Genomic DNA, 21,874 nt, shown 5'->3' with positions numbered 1-21,874 from the left:
GCATTAAGGATTCATCAGGTGTTAAGGGTGGCTTCAATCTGCATATTGGTACGATCAGCAAAAATGGTAGCAATGCGATGGAGGAGGATTTCCTGGAATATTTCACCGACGGTTCCCTCGGTTTTGGCGAGGATTTAAATAGAGAGCAAGTTATTCTGGGCTGGATGTTGTGTAATGAGAATGAATTAATTCGTAACAATATGCGAGATCGTTTGGGTAAGTATGAATTGAATATGGTAGAATCCTTCAGAAAAATGAAGAGTGAATTGAGTTAATTCTGAAACTAGGGTCCTGAACTTAAAGAAATGCATCTTTTTATGGTATTAGGTATGCATTGAATAGCATAAGCTGGCCAAGGATATTTAAGGGTTGTCGGTCGATAGGCCTTGTCAGCCACTTGAAGAATACATGTTTGGACCTCAGTATTTGGATAAACCTTTCTGGTGTCAGAGTTAAAAAGGGAACGTGGCTCAACCATGGCTATCAAAAGAAATCAGGGATAGTGGTAAAGACAAAAAAGAGTACATAAATTGTCCTTAAAAGCACAGAAAAGCTGTGGAGTGGGAGAAATATAAAATTCATCAAAAGTGGACAATGGTTTTACAACAGAAGGGGAAAATAAAATATGAAAGTAAGTTTGTGGAAATCATCAAAACTGACTGCAAAATCTTCTATAGATAAAGGAAGAGAAAAAGACTCTTGAAGACAATTGCAGATCTTCAACGTTTAGAATCATGTGAATTCATAATGTACAATAAATAAGTGGTAGATCAGTTGAACAAATACTTTTTATTTGTCTTCACCCAAGGAAGACACAAATAACTTCCAAGAAATGCTTGGGGATAAACTGACCAGCTTTAATTTGGAACTAAAGGAAATCCCTATTAATCAGGAAAAATAACTGTGGCAAGTAATGAGATTAAAACCCGATAAGCCCAGCGTCTGATGCTTTGATTACCAATATACTTACGAAAGTCGCGTTAGAAATACTGGACCTATTGGTGATCTTTTTCCTGCATTCCGTGCACTGTGTCGAAATTTTCTGATCACATGAAGCTGAATGGCATTGTGTCCTGTGAGGAGGATTCTAATGTCGGTTAACTTGGACATACCGGCTGAGTCGGCAAATGCAGTTTAGTCGCAGAAATAGGAAAACAGATTATTAACTGAACGATGGCAGTTTAAAAAAAAACTGCGAGGTGCAAAGAGAATTGGCTGTTACGTTTGAACAGTAGCTGAAGGTGTGCATGCAAGTGCAGATTTTGATGATGAAACCTGACGTTCGTAGCGAGAGGATTTGAGCTCAGGACTAAGAATGTCTTGCTGCTGTTATATAGGGCCTTGGTGAGGCCACACCTTGAGCATTGCGGACTGTTTTGGTCTTCTCGTCTGAGGAAGTATATTCTCGCTGTTGCTGAAGCCCAGCAAAGGTTCACAAGACTGACTTCTGGAATGGCTGCACTAACATATAAAGAAAGACTGAATCGACCGGGTTGGAATCGCTGAAATTTCGAAGAATAATAGTGGGGGTGATATTATAGAAAAAAATATCTTGGTGAGACTGGACAGGCTGGATAATTGAACCGTGTTCTTGAAATTGAGCAAGTCCAGAATTCGCGGCCTTGTTCTTTGAATAAAGGGTAACCCAGGCAAAAATGGGAAGAGAAAGAAGGTCTTCACTCAGGTAATTGGGAACCTGTGGAATTCTCTGCATTAGGAGGCTATTGGGCCCAATTCATTAGATATATTTAAGACGGATTTAGACAAAAATGACACAGATATACGAAAAGAAAGTGGGAATGGGACATTGCAATTGCATGATCAGTGCAGGCTCGATGCGCCAAATGGCCAAAGTGCGTTTTTTTTTTTTTTGCTTCTATGTTGGGTCTATAACGTGTAGAGTAAACATGTGACAATGCAGAATATTGTGGTTTTTAAAGTGAATTAATTTCATATTTATTCTATAGTATGAGTTTTAATTGAAGACTTCCGACAGCAGAACTTGACTTTCTAAAATTCTGTCAGATGACAAAAAATGAGTAATAATCGAAAACACAGATGGAAGAAATCTGGAATTATAATCAACAAATCGTCTGGTGCAAAACACACCCAGTTATAAATGTGTTGTCTTTTTTGTTATTGAATATAAGCTGACAAAGATGAGTAAACAAACACTCAGATGAATGCAGGGCAGGGGTTAGTGTTCAACTAACGGCATGGCTGTGTATCCCATGGCAATTAACCAATAGATTTCAGTCAATTGAACAGTACAGCGAAAGCAACACGATCCAAGAAATATGATTCGTCAATAACATCTCAGATAGGAATATTCAAAATGGGAGTCACCAGAGGAAGCCGGCAAGAGCCATTTTGATTCGAGTAACGACGTGAGAGTAGAGGAAGTTAGCGAAACAGACTTCATGCTCTGAAAGCTGTGGCTGAGAACATCATGAGTTGATTCCACATGAGGTGGAACTCATGAGGTGAGTAACTGCACTGGGGCTGGTTCAATTCTACGCTGGCCGATTTCCACAGGTACCGAAAATAGACTGGATTCATAGCAGGAGTAGGCATAATTGCGTCCCTTTTTAGGACAGCAGCCTTCACCAGGCAGATGGAAGATGGACCAGGATGAAATGAGGAAATTGAGGGAAGGGTTCTTAAACAGCTCAGCGAGAGACCGTACCACAGCTCCCACCACTTTAACAACATTGAAAATTCTGCCCCTACAGACTGTTCATCCTTTGATATTAAACTTGATAAACTAACAGAACATTGCAGTAAATTGTCGAGTACCTATGCTGGAATCATGGAGTTGTACAATTGAGAAAGAGACTATTTGTCTCACCATGAGACTGCCAATCCATAAACACGAGACATAGCTCACGTCTGGTTAGAGACTTCCAAACATTTAAGAAAACGCAATTGGCCTCCCATTTGCAAGCTGATGTTGGATGCAGTTTGCGGAAATACTTTGGATCCTATCAACAATTCCGTTTGGACCAATCTTCCACGTTGAGATCATTACAAATGCCGTACTGTAGCCCATTAAAACCATATCAACTTCACCCATCTCATCAATATATTTAGTCACTTATTCAAACAAAAAGTAATTCAATTAGTCAGACAGGATCGCTCGCCACTAATTCGAAGTTGAATAACCCGGAACAACAGCGACATTTCCAACTGTTAATTAATTCTGTCCTTCAGAAATTTTTTTTCCGATGCTTTCCTTCAATGGACGTGAGATAAACTAGTCTGCAAATACGTAGCCTACTCTTGCTTTCCATTATGAAGGAATGAAGCACATTAACTATCGTCCAGTTATCTGGCACTTCAGCTGTGGCCATAAAATTATTAAACATCCACGCCACTGTCCCAAAATAATCTTCCCTTACTTCCCATGGCAGCCTGCCACACATATCGTCAGACCTGGACATTCATGCATCTTACTTTCTCTAAATGATATAAAGTCTCGTCCTCACTAATTTTAACATTCTGTACAAATTCTGGATTCAAAAAGAAACACCCCGCTTCATTTCCCGTCTCCTCTGTGAATATAGATGATAAATAATCATTTAAGAACTCCACATCCTCTGACTCCAAGCACACATCTCTCCATTGGTCTCTCGGAGGAATACGCTTTCCTTAGTTATCTTCTTAACAGCGAATAACCTTATAGTGTGCTTTCTGTTGAGAGTAACTAGCTATCCAGGCAACACCGAAAGAGAGAGTTAAGAAGTGCCAGGAGGGGACGTGAGACGTTATTAGCGGATAGGGTCAAGGAAAACCATAAGTCCTCCTGCATGAATGTCAGGGATAAAATAAGAACCAGAATAAGATTAGGGCTAATCATGCATAGTCGTGGGAAAATGTGCCTGGTATCAGAGGATATAGGGAAAATGCTAAATGAATACTTTTCGTCTGTATGAACACGAGAAAAAGATAATGTGGTCGTGGAGAATACTTAGATACAGGCTATGTAACTAGATGGGACTGGGATGCATGAGGAGGAGGTGTTAGCAATTCTGTAAAGTGTGAAAATAGGTAAGTCCCCTGAGCCGGATGGGACATACCACAATATTTTCCTGGAAGCCAGGGATGAGATTGCCGAGACTTTGGCTTTTATCTTTATGTCGTCATTGTCTACAGGAATAGTGCCAGAACATTGCAGGATAGCAAATGTTGTCCCCTTGTTCAAAAAGTGGAATAGGGGCAATCCTGGAAATTATAGACTGGTGAGCCTTATTTCGGTTGTCGGTAACGTGTTAGAAGGGTTATAAGAGATCAGATTTGTAATCATCTTAAAAGGAATAAGTTGATTCGGGATAGTAAACCCAGTTTTGTATCGAGTCGGTCATGCTTCACAAACCTTATGTTGAGTTCTTTTAGAAGGTGACGAAACAGTTGGATGAGGATAAAGGAGTTCATGTGGTCGAAATGGATTTCAGCAAGGTGCTTGATAAGGATCCCCATGTCAGGCTATTGTACAAAATATGGAGGCATGGGATTGAATGTGATTTAGTGGGTTGGATCATAAATTGGCGAGCTGAAAGAAGACAGAGAGTGGTAGATGATGGGAAATATTCATCTTGGATGTCTCTGATAGTTGCCACACAGTTTGCTAGGGTTGTTAAGAAGGCATATTGTGTGCTACATTTTATTGGTAGAGGGACTGAGTTTCAGAACCATGAGATCATGCTGCAACTGTGCAAAATTCTGGTGCAGCCACATTTATAGCATTTTGTACAGATGTGGTCACCGCATTATAGGAAAAATGTGGACGCTTTGGAACAGTTTCAGATGACATTTACCAGGTTGTTGCCTGGTATAGAGGGAAAGTCTCACGAGGAAGAGCTGAGGGACGTAAAATTGATTTCGTTAGAGATAAGAAGTTTGAGAGATTACTTAATTGTGACATAAAAGGTAATCAGAGGGTTAGATAAGTAGTGCAGTGAGAGATACTTTCCTCGAATGGCGATGGCGACCACGAGGGGTTGATCGATAGAGTATAGTTGTCAGAGGTATTTCCTTAACTCAGAGAGTGGTAGGGGCATGGAACGCACTTCAAACCCAGCATCAATGTGGACTTCAACAGTTTCCTCATTTCACCTTCCCCCACCTCACCCCAGTTCCAAACTTCTAGCTCAGCACTGTCCCCTGACTTTTCCTACCTGCCTATCTTCTTTTCCACCTATCCATCCCACCCTCCTCCCTGACCAATCACCTTCATCCCCTCCCCCACTCACCTATTGTACTCTATGCTAATTTCTCCCCACCCCCACCCTCCTCTCATTTATACCTCCACCTTCAGGCCCTCTGCTTATATTCCTGATGAAGGGCTTTTGCCCGAAACGTCGATTTTACTGCTCCTCGGATGGTGCCTGAATTACTGTGCTTTTCAAGCACCAGTAATCCAAAATCTGGTTTCCAGCATCTGCAGTCATTGTTTTTACCTGTCTGCAAAGTAGTAGACTCGCCAACTTTAAGGGCATTTAAATGTTCCTTGGCTAGGCGTATGGACAAGAGTAGAATCGTGTTGGTTAGATGGGTTTCAGATTGGTTCTACAGGTCTTCGCAACTTCGAGAGCTGACGAATTTGTACTGTGCTGTACAGTTCTATGCTCGTTTTTTCTATGTTCTATATTTTGGGCCTCGACTATGTCATTCGAATTTTATTTTTAAGCAATCACCCGGCATTTCGGGACATGACTGAAAGGCTTTTTTCCTCATTTATTTTATTTTACTGTTTTGTATTTAATACGTGTTTGCATATTTTATTTCTTAACTATCGGCACCCCCTAATGTACAGGATTCCGAGTACATATTTTTTAATTCTCACTACCCTAGATTTTCAAATGTCGATTTATTTGGAAGTAGCTGTTCCCAGTTGATATTTTCCAAATCTGGTCTCATGATATAGAGATTGACCTTCTCCCGATTTAGACTCTTAGCTTCTGCATTTTCCTTATGTGCTTCAACAATGACATTGAAATTTACAGAATTATGTCGCTATACCCCAAAATGCTTGCCCACTTGAGCAGGTTCATTCAGTTGCATTCGACCTAGCGCTGCCCCGTCTGCAGTAGGATTATGCACTTTTTGACATAAAGAACTTGCCTGAATGCACTTTAGAAGACCCACCACGTGTAATAATTCCGGACAAAGGGAAGTGGAGGTAATGTCAGCAAATTTCAAATTCCCTACAATTGTATAATTATACTCTTACTTCTCTCATATCGTTCGATAATTAGCATGCAATATACTGCTCTCTCTCCGTCTTAATCTTTCGAATCCTTTGGAAAAGATGCAGCAGATAAATCAGCCTTTTCTTTTATTTCTAAGATCTACCCAGATCACCTCATTTCAGACTCGTTTCCACTGTCCTCCCTCATTATTGCAGTGATGGCTTTCTTTTCAAGAATGCAAAGTGCCCAGCTCTCCAACAATATCATTAACCTAACCACAGCTAAAAAATACTGTACCAGGAATCGTAAAACGATCTTCAATGGATGGGCAACCAATGTACAGAGGATGAATGAACAGCTAAATGGTTTAGAGTCAGGGACCATGCTGTTAATAAAGACGTTAGAACTATGACGAGGAGTAACTTATTCCCACAGAGAATAATAAATCGTTGGAATTCTGCCCCGAAATTTGTGAAAACCTAATCACCGTGGTGGTACAGTGGCTCAGTAGTTAGCACTTCTGCCTCCCTGCCCCAGGGACCCGAATCCAGCCGCGGGCGGATACCTGCATGGAATTTGTACATTCTTCCATTGTTTGCATGGGTTGACTCCGAATGCTCGAGTTTCCTCGTACAATTCAATGATGATCAGGTTAGATAAATTGGCCGCGCTAAATTGCCCGTAACATTCAGGGACTTGGAAGGCTAGGTTCATGAGTAAGGGGCAAAAGTACAACAATAAGGTAGTGGAATGGGTCTTGGTGGGGTACCCTTCAGAGGGTCGGTGCGGACATGTTGTGCTGAAGAATGTGTTGGCACTCAGTATGGATTGCATACTCTAAAATAAGTTCAAGACAAATTGGTAGATATTTAATGTCTACTGCAGTCAAGGAGCAACGTCTGGTATATGACCAGCCATCATGGGGAATTGCAAGACGGGATGGCTGTGTTTTGGGTCGGGGTATCTACATCAGCATATATGCGTACTCATCTCTTTTCTTTCTGAACATTGGCTCACTGCCTTATTTCCATTACCTAAACTATTTCCTGATTTCTGGGTTGCCTGTGACATCCTAAAACATGGTGAACTGCTTCGGGACAACCCAGTAGCATCGGCGTCCATTTTCTCCCTTTACGAAACATAGCTGTACACTTGTAATGTTCCAGTGTCTGCCAAACTCCGATCTCATTACTTTTATGGTTGTAAACGTTTTAATGTTTCCTCACCGAACAACTTATCTTTCCTGGATAAACATATTATTTTCTGTGATTGAGAGGGTTTTCGATTGAAAGCAGTTTGTTTGTTTAAGCACTATCACTAATGTCAGTCTTGATGAATCATAATTGCGTCACTTGAGCGTGACACATATGTATTAATCTGACACATCTTTCAACATGTTCACCATAGTGTCAGTGTGAGTAACGTATTCAGCACCAACAGTGCTCTGTAACAAAAGACAAAGAGAGAGGGCGGGAGAGAGAGAAAAAAATCAGATATCATAATCTGTGAATAGTAGATTCGAAAGATGCAGCAATGGATTGGAATATGGCGACAATAGATTGTATTGTTACAACAATGAATTGGAATGCAAGAGAAAATGATTGGAGTGGCATAACAATGATTGAAGATGTGAGCACAGCAGACTGCAACGTTACAACAATGGTTCTGAATGTCAGAACAATAGACTGGAATAGTAAAATAGCGCAGAGGGGTTTCATTGAGACGACAAGTTATTTTTCTGCAAATTTTGATGATATGTTACTAAAGCATCGCATTCGATGGGCACTTCAGACCATTCCATTCATTTATTATCCCATTCTCGCAATTTTTGGCATCCCTGGTAAGTCTTTACAATTTCTATAAATGTGGCATTTATAATGTGCAGACACGGTAGCGTTTCGAGCTCATTGTACAAATTATTGCTAAATGCATTATTGTTCTTGTAATTTACTCCCTGCAATTTGCCACCAGTGAGCAATCCCAGTATCCAAGTTTTAGCGCGGTAAACTTTACTGCATTCACTCAGCTGAAGCACTTGTTCATTGAATATCGTAGTTTTTGCTGTTTGTTACAAATGTCATTGCTCTACCGTGGCTTCATCACACACCCTTGAAAGGTTTGCACCATAGAGAGTTCATCCCAATCAAATACAACTGGTTCACTCATATGTACTGTTGTGTGAGACTTTGGTACATGCTCCTGAAATCTGCATTTATACTTAGCAAGAGGAGGCAGAGACAGCAAGAGGCAAGCAACAGGTGTGTAAAATTGATTCAAAGAATCCCGAATCGCAGAAGAGACCAGTTGGTCCATTAGATCTGGACTGATCCTCTGAAGAGCATATCTCCAGGACCCACAATCTCCACCCCAACATGCCCCTATAACCCCGCAGTAAACGTGGCTAATCCAGGTAATCTGCACAGTCCTGGAACGACTAACCAATTTAGCATGGATAAAGCACGGAGACTGCATATCCTTGGAAGGAAACCAGATCACTTGTCAGAATTCCCACAGACACAGGGAGCACTTGCAAATTCCACACAGATAGTCACCCCAGCCTGGAATTAAACTCCGGTGTGTCATGCTGTGAGACCGCAGTGCAAATGACTGGGCCACCTTGGAGGAAGAAACAGAATTGATGTTTCTAATTCAACGTGACCACACTTTCCATTCTTGGTAGTAGCTCTGAAATCCCGTGGCTATAGTTTGGCACAATATCACGCATACTGAAGATGATATTTATCAGAAGCACTGGAATATATGCAAGGATAGTTTTGAGGAACCGAGATAGGCGATTCAAACTCTATTCATTTTCCGATACATCGAAGGACCTTGTCCTTTTGTTGGGACATGTTGATGATTAGAACGGGACTATTAAAGTGATTTGCTTCAGGGCATCATGTAAATTATACATGCTAGAGCCACTAAGGCTAAGTGATGTAAGGCATAAATGTCCAATAGAGTAGATCGGTTGTCCAGGATGTTGTCAATTTCTTGGATGATGTTTATGTTGTATACATCCAATCAAGTGGGAATTTATCCATCACGTACCTGATTTAGAGACTAAACTTAGGTGGCTCCATAAATAGCGTTAACACTTTCTGGTTTAGAAAAGATGAGCATTAGTGAATTAGCCGGTTCCCATCACTCCAACGTTGATTCACTGGTACCAAATCAGCATTTCAATAGTGTGCAATTGCCAGGAGTACTCCATAAATATTGAGGAAGGAAATCACTGATCCACGTAAACACACTTACAATCGAAGCTGGGCATGATTAATTCATCTTAGTATTGAATTCCACACATCAAACTTCGTGCATGTAGTTTGTATTATTTGCTGCAATATTTGTTTCAACTATAAGAAAGATTTCAGCCTAGGGCATTTTTTATCTCATCTTATATTTCAGATGGTCAGAATGTGAAACGTCAGTTCGTCGCACCAGCAGATGATCCTCATTCCAGTAAAATCACTTGCTCATCTCAATCAGTGCAAAAGAAAATTGTTACATTTGCTCTGAGCAGAATCTATAAATTCACTGTTTACTTTCCTCACAGTTAACATATCAACAATCGTGATCCTCTCCAGGGGAAAGAGTGGTCTCTGCCAATGTATTACTCACTACCTGCTAGCCATGGCAACGGCAGATCTCCTGATCATTATCTTTGACCTCGTTTTACGACACATTCCATTTGTCTATAAGGAGCAATATCACATCTTACATACCATCCCTGTGTGTAATATCCATGCCATCTTGCTTTACGCAGCCACTGACTGTTCTGTCTGGTTCACCAGCACTTTCACCTTTGAACGATTTGTTACCATTTGTTGTTCAAATCTGAAAACCAGCTTCTGCAAAATGAAAACAACGGCAGTGGTTCTGGGCACAGTGACTGGATTGAGCTGTTTGAAGAACATTTTTTGCTACTTTGTGTATACTGGTCGGTATCGACTGAAAAACAGACCCTGGTTTTGTTGGGTGAAAATGTATGTCAAGCTTTCTCCTGTCTGGGGGGCAATTGAGTTCCTTCACTATGTTCTCACTCCGGGAGTTGCATTTATTCTTATTCTGATTTTCAATGCTTTAACGGTCAGACACATTTTTGTGACAAGCAAAGCTCGCAGGCGACTTCACCATCAGATCAATAGAAAAAGCACCAGAGACCCGGAGATGAAGAATCGAAAGAATTCTAGCATTTTGTTGTTTCTCATCTCAGGCAATTTCATATTATTTTGGTCAGTATCAATGGTGTTTTCCATCAATTCACGAATGGTACTTTTGGGATATCAGTCGAAATCGCTTCCTTTTTTTGAAATGGATTTGGGTTACATGCTCCAGATGCTAAGTTGCTGCACAAACTCTATGATTTATGTTGTGATACATCCGAGGTTCAGAGAGCAGTTGAAGAATATGATGATCTATCCGTTTGTTAAAATTGTTAAGCATATTTAATGTTGAGACTAATTGAAGCTTTAAACCACCAGAAATGTATTCTGCATAATTTTCACTTCAATCAATATTGCGTATGGTCTGATATCTTTCAATCAAACTTATATCTCTTGGTCCTTTCACCAGAGAATGTATCTCTTTATATGAGCGTGCCTATGATTTTGCATAATTTTCCAAGTGTTCAAGTTTACATGAGTAGAAACACTAGAAAATGAGAGAGAGGTGCTTGCATATTAAGGTATGCGCTACTCACGAGTGATCACTGTGCCACCGTGCCGCTACTCACAGTGGTTAGCACTGCTGCCTCACCGCGCCAGAGACGCGGGTTCAATTCCCGCCTCAGGCAACTGACTGTGTGGAGTTTGCACGTTCTCCCCGTGTCTGCGTGCGTTTCCTCCGGGTGCTCCCGTTTCCTCCCACAGTCCAAAGATGTGCAGGTTAGGTGAATTGGCCATGCTAAATTGCCCGTAGTGTTAGATAAGGGATAAATGTAGGGGTATGGGTGGGTTACGCTTCGGCGGGTCGGTGTGGACTGATTGGGCCAAAGGGCCTGTTTCCACACTGTAATGTAATGTAATGTAATGTATAACATGATGAAATGACACGTAGTTTGAGCGTGAAAAACATGATTTGGAATCTGAAGCCTGATACTTACTGAAAGAAATGCAGTGCCTTTAAATCACAGTTGTTTACTGTAAGCTAGAAAAGCAACTAAGTGCATAATTAGCATTGTAAATAAGCAGTGCCAGGAGTTAAGGAGCATTCATAAACACACACAATATAACAAAATGGTGTACAAATCGTGACTAAGTATGGAAGTTAAAGATCGCTTCACGGAAGACACAACTGCGTCCAATGCTACGAAGCTGACTGGAATGAGGTTGGAAATATTTGTAAAGCAGAGAAGAGTGATTTTAAAAAAAGATGCGGGGATGGGGAGTGCAGAAAGTCGAATGCAAATATAATTTGGCAAGAAATATTTAGAAAAGAAGATAGCAAGAGTTCCTACATGAAAGTAAACGAAAGCAGTAGCTGAAGGAATTATTTATCGATGCAATGTGGTACTGGCGAGTTAATAATGGCAAAAGAGGAATTCGTGTTGATATTGAACAAATATTCCATATCTATCTTTGTCGATGAAGGCATTATAAAACATCCAAATTAAGAATAATTCAGATACAAAATCAGGAGAAGTTTTTGAAAACAATCGTTATTACTGGTGAAGATTGAACATTGCGCTATCCTTTAGAGATGGGTGTGTACTACAAATATCGGGGGATAGCAGGAGATTGGCACGAGGTAACAATACTCTTCTGAACATTGCGTGCAGGCTAAAGAGTCTAAATTTCCTCCTTCTGAGCCGTAGTAGTTCTGCGATTCTATTCTGACAACTAATAGAACGAAAGGTGAATGAGTTTCATGCAACTAATGTCTTGCATTGTAGAATGTTAAAATGAATGTCAGCAAAGATTGTGGAAGATTGTGTGCATTTGTGCACAGTGAAGCCGCCTGACCAAAACTGAAATCAATGGGTATCAGGACGCAAATTCCCCTCTGGTTCTTGGAGGTCAGTTATCTATGGTGCAGGACATCATTACAGATGTTGCTTTGGATAATGTCCTTGGCACAATCATCTTCAATTGCTTCATAAAGGACTTTCACTCTATCATTATTTCAGAACTGATATGTTCGCCAATGATTGTACAATGTACAGCAACATTCACGTCTTCTCAAATACTGACATCATCATTTATCAAATTCAACAAGTTTAGGACAATATTTGGGCTTTGACTGACAAGGGGCAAGCAACGTTCGCGCGACATAAATACCAGGTAATTACCATCTCCGGTAAATGAAAATCTATCCACCATTCAATGAGATTGACTGGTGTTACCATCACTGAATCCTCCGGTATAAACGTCTTTGGGGTTGACATTGACCAGAAACTCAACTGCAAACGGTACGTAAACGCAATGCCTCCAAGTGCAAATCAGAGGTTAGGAATAGTACAAACAAGTAACTCATTTGCTCATTCCATGAAGTTTGTGCATTGATTTGTACACAAGCACAAATCAGAAATGGAATGGAATATTCCCCACTTACCTTGTTGAGTGCACTCCACCAACACTCGAGAAACTTGATAGCACCCAGTACGATACATTCTGATGGATTGGCACATTGCCCATAAATATCAACAAACTCCATCACTGTCAATCAGTACCTGCAATGTTTACACTGTAAAAACTGCAATGCACAAACTGACCACAGATCCGGCGACATCACATTCTAAACTCATGACCACTTAAGATTTCTCCAAACCAATCACCACGTGACTTGGAATTATATTGCTGTTGATGGGTCAAAATTACAGAATCCCCTCCCAACATTGGATGTATAAACCACAACCGTTTACAAATGCAGGTCATCACCAATTTCTGAAGGGCATCTGTGGATACGAAATAATATGCTGGCCAGCAAGCGATGCCCACGCCCAACGGGTGAATAAGCATCGGGGTTTCGGTAGTAACATGCGAGATCCAAGTTAGAAAATTACCTCTGTGGTATTCGGGTCAGAGACGTAACAGCGAAGTTACAGCACATGCTGAAGCATACCACCTACCGCCAATACTTATGGGCCATAAAAAGTTGAAAACAAAAATTATGAATTTTAAATTGAGAAAATTGTCATTTAGAGAGCAATTTAAAAAAACAATACCATAAAGATGGTGATAAAAGGATTACTGCCACTTGCTGGTCAGTGGCGAATTCGTAAGGTATGTGGAAAGATCACGTGGTAAAGAGATCGGAGGAGCACAGGTTTTCCAACCGCTGGGGTGTGACATTTTGTTCATAGGGAGCTTTAACCAATTACAAAATGGCAGGATAGGGCTGATACCTGAAGGGATGTGTTTGCCAATGATTGGGAGGGTTTCAATTAATTTGAAAGGGTGATCACAACTTCTTCGAGGAGTCAGAGAAAGGCAAAACGTGGAGTAAGAACAGAAGACAAAAACAGGAATCAGGCACCCGAAAGGTAAAGGAGAATACGAACCAAATCTAACACGCAAACGAAAAGGACAAGCAAAGTAATAAAAAAAGAAATAGCCTTAAGACTTCAGATCTGAACTCATTGGACATTCGAAATAAAGTGGATGAACGAATCATTCATGAAAAATTAAACAGGTATGACAGTTGGAATTATCGAGACATAGTGGCAGGCTGACCAGGCTTAAAGAGTAAAGCAGAGATGCAACGGTAAAGGCTCATATGTAATTCTGGCCGACTTTAATCTGCTTAAAGATTGGGTGAATCAAATTATTCACAGTATTGTACAAGACGGGTTCATAGAGTCTGTCCCATCGGATGATTTACGACATCAGTACATTGAGAAACAAGGGGAGAACAGGACAGCTTCTATTTTATATTTCGCAATGAGAATGAAATAATTGGAAATATAGCTACTAGAACTGCCTCTGGGGTATCAGAATATGATAAAACTCGTCATCAAGATGGAGATTGGGATAGTTGATTCTACGAACAGCACCCTGAGTCTAACGAAAACAAACTGCAATGCTTAGAGGCGTGAGTTGGCTATGAACAGTATCTATCCTCATAACTGAAAATTCTCATCCCAGAAATGGTCCTTGCAAATCCTTTCTGCATTCTGTCAAATGCATTCACAGCTTTCCGATAATGCAGGGCCTACAGGTGTACACAATCTTATAGCTGAGATCTCACAAGTATCCTGTTCAGGTTCAACATCATTTCCTTACTCTTGCAATCTGTGACTCTATTAATAAGCGAATGACGTTGCATGCCTTAGGATAAGTGCCTTATCCTCGCACTTTTGATTAATCTACTGAGTTTTTCTTCTCTAAGCGTGTTCAAATGTTCAAAGTCTGAAGTGAGCTGTTATCAGCATTCTCAATTATCACTCTCTCTTTCTCTTTCAGACAATTCCTAATTCCCTCCATTACCTCTGTGTCCTCACTTTCTTTCTCAGCTCGAAAGCCTCAACGGGAAGCTGAAAATGTGTTCAGATTTCACGAGTAGAAGTAATGCAGTGGCAGATTTATTGTCTGTTTCTGAATGCTGTCAGAAACTGATCGTGAATTCGCAATATCAGTCTACTTCAGCTGATATCGTCTCAGGATCCACTCCAATAATTTCCAACAACTTTTCCACGTTCTCACCTCGATGCATATTACCACAAGTGTCTCGAACGCTCAAACGAAACTTGTGTGTATGCTATTACAGCAATGATAGAATGGACATAGAGTCATGGAGTCATACACCATGGAAACAGACTGTTCAATCCAATTCGTTCGCGTGAATGAGTATCGTAATATGAACTGATGCCATTTGGCAGAAACTGGTTGAAATCCCTCTAACCTTCTTATTCATGAACCCATCCAGATGTTTATGAAATAGTGACATTGTAAGCTACTCCACTTCTTCCTCTGCAAACTCATTCCACGCACGCAACTCTCTCGGCATGAATGAATTACCCCTCAGGTCTCTTAAATCCTTTACCCTCTCACGTTAAACCTATGCTGTCTAGTTTTGGACGCACCTATGTTACGGAGAAGACTTTGGAAATTCACTGAATCTATGACTCACATAATTTTATAAATCTCTATAAGATCCATGCTCAGGTAAAAACAATGACTGCAGATGCTGGAAACCAGATTCTGCATTAGTGGTGCTGGAAAAGCACAGCAATTCAGGCAGCATCCAAGGAGCATTTCCTGATGAAGGGCTTTTGCCCGAAACGTCGATTTTTACTGCTCCTCGTATGCTGCCTGAACTGCTGTGCTTTTCCAGCACCACTAATCCAAGATCAATGCTCAGTCTACTATGCTGATGTGTATCAACCCCTATCCTCTTCAGAAGAAAGAACAATAAAACACAGGAAAAGGTCTTTTTGTCCTCCAGGCCTGCGCTGTCACATTTTGTCTTTTCACACTAAAACTGACTTAACTTTCATGATCTGTGTCACTCTATTCCATTCTCCTAAAGGAGCCTTACACATCCATCAAAGTTTTACCTGCACATCCACTAATATCATCTATTTCATCCGTTGCTCCCGATGCGGTCTCCTCTACATTGGGGAGACTGGGCGCCTCCTAGCAGAGCACTTTAGGGAACATCTCAGAGACACCCGCATCAATCAACCAAATCGCCCAGTGGCTCAACATTTCAACTCCCCCTCCCACTCTGCCGAGGATATGGAGGTGCTGGGCCTCCTCCACCGCCGCTCCCTCACCACCAGACGCCTGGAGGAAGAACGCCTTATCTTCCACCTCGGAACACTTCAACCCCAGGGCATCAATGTGGATTTCAACAGTTTCCTCATTTCCCCTTCCCCCACCTCATCCTAGTTTCTAACCTCCAGCAACTCGACTTGTCCGGACTTGTCCGACCTGCCCAGCTCCTTTTCCACCTATCCACTCCACCCTCTCTTCCCTGACCTATCACCTTCATCTCCTTCCCCACTGACCTATTGTACTCTATGCTACTCTCTCCCCACCCCCACCCTCCTCTAGCTTATCTCTCCATGCTTCAGGCTCTCTGCCTTTATTCCTGATGAGGGGCTTTTGTCCGAAACGTCGATTTTGCCTGTCCTCGGATGCTGCCTGAATTGCTGTGCTCTTCCAGCACCACTAATCCAGAATCTGGTTTCCAGCATCTGCAGTCATTGTTTTTACCTCGTTGATTTTAACCCTACTGCGAATCCTCTTGCAAGGATGCCTGCCTTGAAGAAGTTTTCCTCCTCTCTCTACAAGAATCTCAGGGAGTCTCTCTCTCTCACTGCAACTCCCAGGTCATTTCCTCAGTCCTGAAGCTCTTCAACCATGTCCTGAAACAAACTCGCTATCACAGTCACATCTGCTTCCTCAGTGCCTGTCTCCGTAACCAACTCACCCCACACGGACTCCGGACCACCTTTAAACCAGCAGAGTTCGGACCCGAACAGGACAAACAGTACAGACTACAGATTCAAAAACACCAGCAACGGTTCTCCATCAAGATCCTCCGCTCCACGCTTGCAGCAATGCACCGGTACCTAACCTCTCAACAGTCTGCCCTGCCTCAGCTGAGGGCCACACTCTCTCAGAATTGCAAAGGACCCACTCTGTACTACATCCTCAGGAGAATTCATACTCTCAACAAACAGTATTTCAATTCCATCTCAAACATCAAAAACTGTAAGTACAACAAACTTTTATCTACCCACCTCCATAACCAGCGCTCCTCAAACATTCCAGAAGATTCCCCTGGTCTCGGAAACGCCATTAGCCATGCGGCTGATGCAGCTACCACCCCCACGCTGATTGATGATGTCACTTCCGCCCCCATCATGGCCACTCCCACAGCCAATTCCGGCCCTCACATCATCGCCGATGCCACATGCTCAGTGACTTCCACCACCCCTACTGCCGTGTCTGCCACCACTTCCGTCCCCACCAACGCCACTCACCTGCATTCTGCTGACACGCCCCCCACAGACCCCACTATCACTATCCCCCCCCCAGAACCCCGAGGGGAACACTACCCCTGCTCATGACTACCCCCATTCCCCGCACCATCACACCCACTCCAGGTACTGGCTCCGACCCCACTCCCAGCTCCACACTCACACCAGATCCCAGCTACCAGCCCTGCCGAGTTTTCACCGTCCCTCCAGACCTCCCCCTAACTGAGGACGAACGATCAGTCCTTAGCAAAGGACTCACCTTTGTCCCCCTCCGTCCACGCATCAATGAATTTAATACACGCCGTGACATTGAACAATTCTTCCGTCGCCTCCGCCTCCGAGCTTACTTTCACAACCAGGACTCCCGCCCACCTTCCGAGGACCCCTTCGCCCACCTCCAACACACTACATCCACCTGGTCACCCCGCGCTGGCCTATTACCTGCCCTCGACCTCTTCATTTCCAACTGCCGCCGTGACATTAACCGCCTCAACCTGTCGACCCTCCTCCCCCACTCCAACTTCTCACCCTCACAACGCGCATCCCTCCAATCCCTCTGCTCCAATCCTGACCTCACCATCAAGCCAGCGGACAAAGGGGGCGCAGTGGTAGTCTGGCGCACTGACCTCTACATCGCTGAAGCCAAACGCCAACTCGAGGACACCTCTTCCTACCGCCCCCTAGACCATGACCCCACCACCCATCACCAAACCATCATCTCCCAGACCATACACAACCTCATCACCTCAGGAGATCTCCCACCCACAGCTTCCAACCTCATAGTCCGGGAACCCCGCACTGCCCGGTTCTACCTCCTTCCCAAGATCCACAAGCCTGACCACCCTGGCCGACCCATTGTCTCAGCATGCTCCTGCCCCACTGAACTCATCTCTACCTACCTCGACACTGTCCTATCCCCCCTAGTCCAGGAACTCCCCACATACGTTCGAGACACCACCCACGCCCACCACCTCCTCCAAGACTTCTGTTTCCCCGGCCCCCAATGCCTCATCTTCACCATGGATATCCAATCCCTCTACACCTCCATCCGCCATGACCAGGGCCTCCAAGCCCTCCATTGTTTCCTCTCCAGACGTTCCCAACAGTACCCCTCCACCGACACTCTCATTCGTTTGGCCGAACTGGTCCTCACCCTTAACAATTTCTCCTTTGAATCCTCCCACTTCCTCCAGACCAAAGGGGTAGCCATGGGCACACGTATGGGCCCCAGCTATGCCTGTCTCTTTGTTGGCTATGTGGAGCAGTTGATCTTCCGTAATTACACCGGCACCACTCCCCACCTCTTCCTCCGCTACATTGATGACTGCATTGGCGCCACCTCGTGTTCCCGCGAGGAGGTTGAGCAATTCATTAACTTCACCAACACATTCCACCCTGACCTTAAATTTACCTGGACCATCTCTGACACCTCCCTCCCCTTCCTGGACCTCTCCATCTCCATCAGTGACGACCGACTTGACACTGACATTTTCTACAAACCCACCGACTCCCACAGCTGCCTGGATTACACCTCTTCCCACCCTACCTCTTGCAAAAATGTCATCCCGTATTCCCAATTCCTCCACCTCCGCCGTATCTGCTCCCAGGAGGAGCGGTTCCACCATAGAACACACCAGATGGCCTCCTTCTTGAGAGACCGCAATTTCCCTTCCCACGTGGTGAAAGATGCCCTCCAACGCATCTAATCCACATCCCGCAGCTCCGCCCTCAGACCCAACCCCTCCAACCGCAAAAAGGACAGAACGCCCCTGGTGCTCACCTTCCACCCTACCAACCTTCGCATAAACCAAATCATCCGCCAACATTTCCGCCACCTCCAAACAGACCCCACCACCAGGGATATATTTCCCTCCCCACCCCTCTCCGCCTTCCGCAAAGACCGTTCCCTCCGTGACTACCTGGTCAGGTCCACGCCCCCCTACGACCCACCCTCCCATCCTGGCACTTTCCCCTGCCACCGCAGGAACTGTAAAACCTGTGCCCACACCTCCTCCCTCACCTCCATCCAAGGCCCTAAAGGAGCCTTCCTCATCCATCAACGTTTTACCTGCACATCCGCTAATATCATCTATTGTATCCGTTGCTCCCGATGCGGTCTCCTCTACATTGGGGAGACTGGGCGCCTCCTAGCAGAGCGCTTTAGGGAACATCTCAGAGACACCCGCATCAATCAACCAAATCGCCCAGTGGCTCAACATTTCAACTCCCCCTCCCACTCTGCCGAGGATATGGAGGTGCTGGGCCTCCTCCACCGCCGCTCCCTCACCACCAGACGCCAGGAGGAAGAACGCCTCATCTTCCGCCTCGGAACACTTCAACCCCAGGGCATCAATGTGGATTTCAACAGTTTCCTCATTTCCCCTTCCCCCACCTCATCCTAGTTTCTAACCTCCAGCAACTCGACTTGTCCGGACTTGTCCGACCTGCCCAGCTCCTTTTCCACCTATCCACTCCACCCTCTCTTCCCTGACCTATCACCTTCATCTCCTTCCCCACTGACCTATTGTACTCTATGCTACTCTCTCCACACCCCCACTCTCCTCTAGCTTATCTCTCCATGCCTGAGGCTCTCTGCCTTTATTCCTGATGAAGGGCTTTTGCCCGAAACGTCGAATTTGCCTGTCCTCGGATGCTGCCTGAATTGCTGTGCTCTTCCAGCACCACTAATCCAACATCATCCACGTGCCTCGTAATCTGTCCTAGCCTGTCCAGCTTTTTTTTCTGACACAAAATCTTCTTATCTGGCATCATGCTGGTGCATGTATTCTGAACTGTCCTTCTTGTAATGCAGTAACCAGAACTGGCACAGTATTCCAGTATAGGCTCCATTAATGCCCTGCCCAAGCTCATGCAAACTTCCAAACCCCTTTGCAAATCCCCCATACCAGGCATGCCTGTTAAACATTTTCTCAACCCTCTCCAAAGCATACAGATCGTTCTGGTAGTGTGGTGGCCCAAACAGTCCGCAATATTGCAAATGTGGTCTAACAGAAGTTCTAGAAAGCTGCAGCATAATTGCTTATCCATATACTCCATGCCCATTTCAATGAATGGGCAATGATATTTCAGGTGCAGACGTTTCGTCACCCTGTCTAGGTGACATCCTCAGTGCTTGGAAGCCTCCTGTGAAGCGCTTCTGTGATCTTTCCTCCGGCATTTGTAGTGGTTTGAATCTGCCGCTTCCGGTTGTCAGTTCCAGCTGTCCGCTGCAGTATTCGGTAAAAAGGGTCCAGGTCAATGTGCTTATTGATTGAATCTGTCGATGAGTGCCAAACCTCTCGGAATTCCCTGGCTGTTCTCTGTTTGGTTTGGCCTATAATAGTAGTGTTGTTCCAGTCGAATTCATGTTGCTTGTCCTCTGCGTGTGTGGATTATAAGGATAGCTGGTCGTGTCGTTTCGTGGCTAGTTCGTGTTCATGGATACGACCAGCTATCCCTAGTAGTCTCACTGCCTCTCCCAACCTTACAGGCAGTGAGTTCTAGATTCCCACCACCCATTGGTTGAAAAAAAACTGTTTCATTCAATTCCATTTTACGTGTTCTCTGCTCCATGAAGTCGATGCCCCTGTTCATTGACCCCTCCAGAAGATTCGAATATTCTGCCATGTCTACGTTTTTATGTCGCTACAGTTCTTAATACAATTGTGGTTGCCCCTTATCCCCAACTTCAGCCTCCAGATTCAACAGAATTACCAGAATCAGCTTTGATGCAATTTTAGCCTTTGCCCCCAGAACATTAGCCTGGATTTCCAAACTCATTCGCATTAACCATTACATTACTGCCTTCCCTCAAAGTGAAAGAACGTTGTGCAATGTACTATGGTGTGATTCGAACTCATCTCCTCAGCCTGTGACTCTGAATTAAAATGGCAGTCAATTACACCACCATGGGATCACAGGAGCATAGGACATGAGAAAAGGCCGAGATTATTCATCCCGTAAATTCAATTGCACCATTCGATGAGGTCATGGCTGATCCGAGATTCGTTGCATTTAATGTTCTGCCCTTTCCCTGCAAATATTGGTTCACAATTGATCAAGAATCTATATATTGATTTCGAAATTAATTAAGCAAAAGAACTCTGCCGCCACAGCTGTCTGTGACAAAACGTTCTCTCAGAGAAAAGAAATTCCATCTTATCTCAGAATTTACTTAGTGCTTTTTGATTCTGCGGCAATGCCCCGATCCCAGACTCTGCCATTTGGACTAATACCCTCTCAGCTTACTCTGTCAAACCCCGGAAGAATACTCTCTGTTTCAAGGAGGTCACTACTGATTCTTTTTGCCGCCAGTGAGTCAAGTGCTAATCTGTTTACCTTTTGCCTATGAGACAATCCTTCCATACCAGAGATCATCTTGATGAAACCGTACGAAGTGACCTTCAGTGATAAGATATTCCTTGTTAAATAAGTGACCCGCACTGCTCACAGTACGTCAAACAGCACGTTATCCAGATTCAGTAAGATTTTTCTGCATCAATACTCACTCCCTTGAAGTCAGGCGTAAACATTTATGCTGGCTTTCTGTCTTCTGTGTTCAAGTCGCCCCATGTCCCTTGAATTGCAGTTTTTCGTAGTTATTCTCCATGTCAATAATCCACCCCTATTTTTGATCTTCCTTCCAAAGTGTGCAACTTCACATTTTCCCATATCATACAGTATTCGGCAAATGGTTGTTCAATTTATTCACCAATCAATACTTCTCCGTAAACCGTTTATATTACGATTTATCTTTCCA

The 21,874-nt window shown here is 43.6% G+C and overlaps 1 protein-coding gene across 1 annotated transcript; it reads left to right on the top strand.

Annotated features, from left to right (window-relative positions):
• The first annotated feature begins 7,721 nt into the window (after positions 1-7,721).
• LOC148135734 (putative G protein-coupled receptor 139) lies at positions 7,722-10,640 on the top strand. Its single transcript, XM_087984331.1, has 2 exons — positions 7,722-8,028; positions 9,745-10,640. The coding sequence occupies exons 1-2, from the start codon at positions 7,722-7,724 to the stop codon at positions 10,638-10,640; spliced, it is 1,203 nt and encodes a 400-aa protein (XP_087840457.1).
• The last annotated feature ends 11,234 nt before the right edge of the window (positions 10,641-21,874 follow it).

The sequence above is a fragment of the Chiloscyllium plagiosum genome, unplaced genomic scaffold (assembly GCF_037043375.1).
Source record: "Chiloscyllium plagiosum isolate Xiang-an unplaced genomic scaffold, Cpla_swu_hap1 HiC_scaffold_48, whole genome shotgun sequence".
Classification (NCBI taxonomy): Eukaryota; Metazoa; Chordata; class Chondrichthyes; order Orectolobiformes; family Hemiscylliidae; genus Chiloscyllium; species Chiloscyllium plagiosum.
This window is presented reverse-complemented; position numbering and strand designations above follow the sequence as displayed.

Coding starts and splice junctions, on each gene's coding strand:
- LOC148135734 (XM_087984331.1), top strand. CDS start 7,722: ATGGATTGGAATATGGCGACAATAGATTGTATTGTTACAACAATGAAT. Junction 8,029..9,744: donor CGCAATTTTTGGCATCCCTG/GTAAGTCTTTAC, acceptor CTTTCCTCACAG/TTAACATATCAACAATCGTG.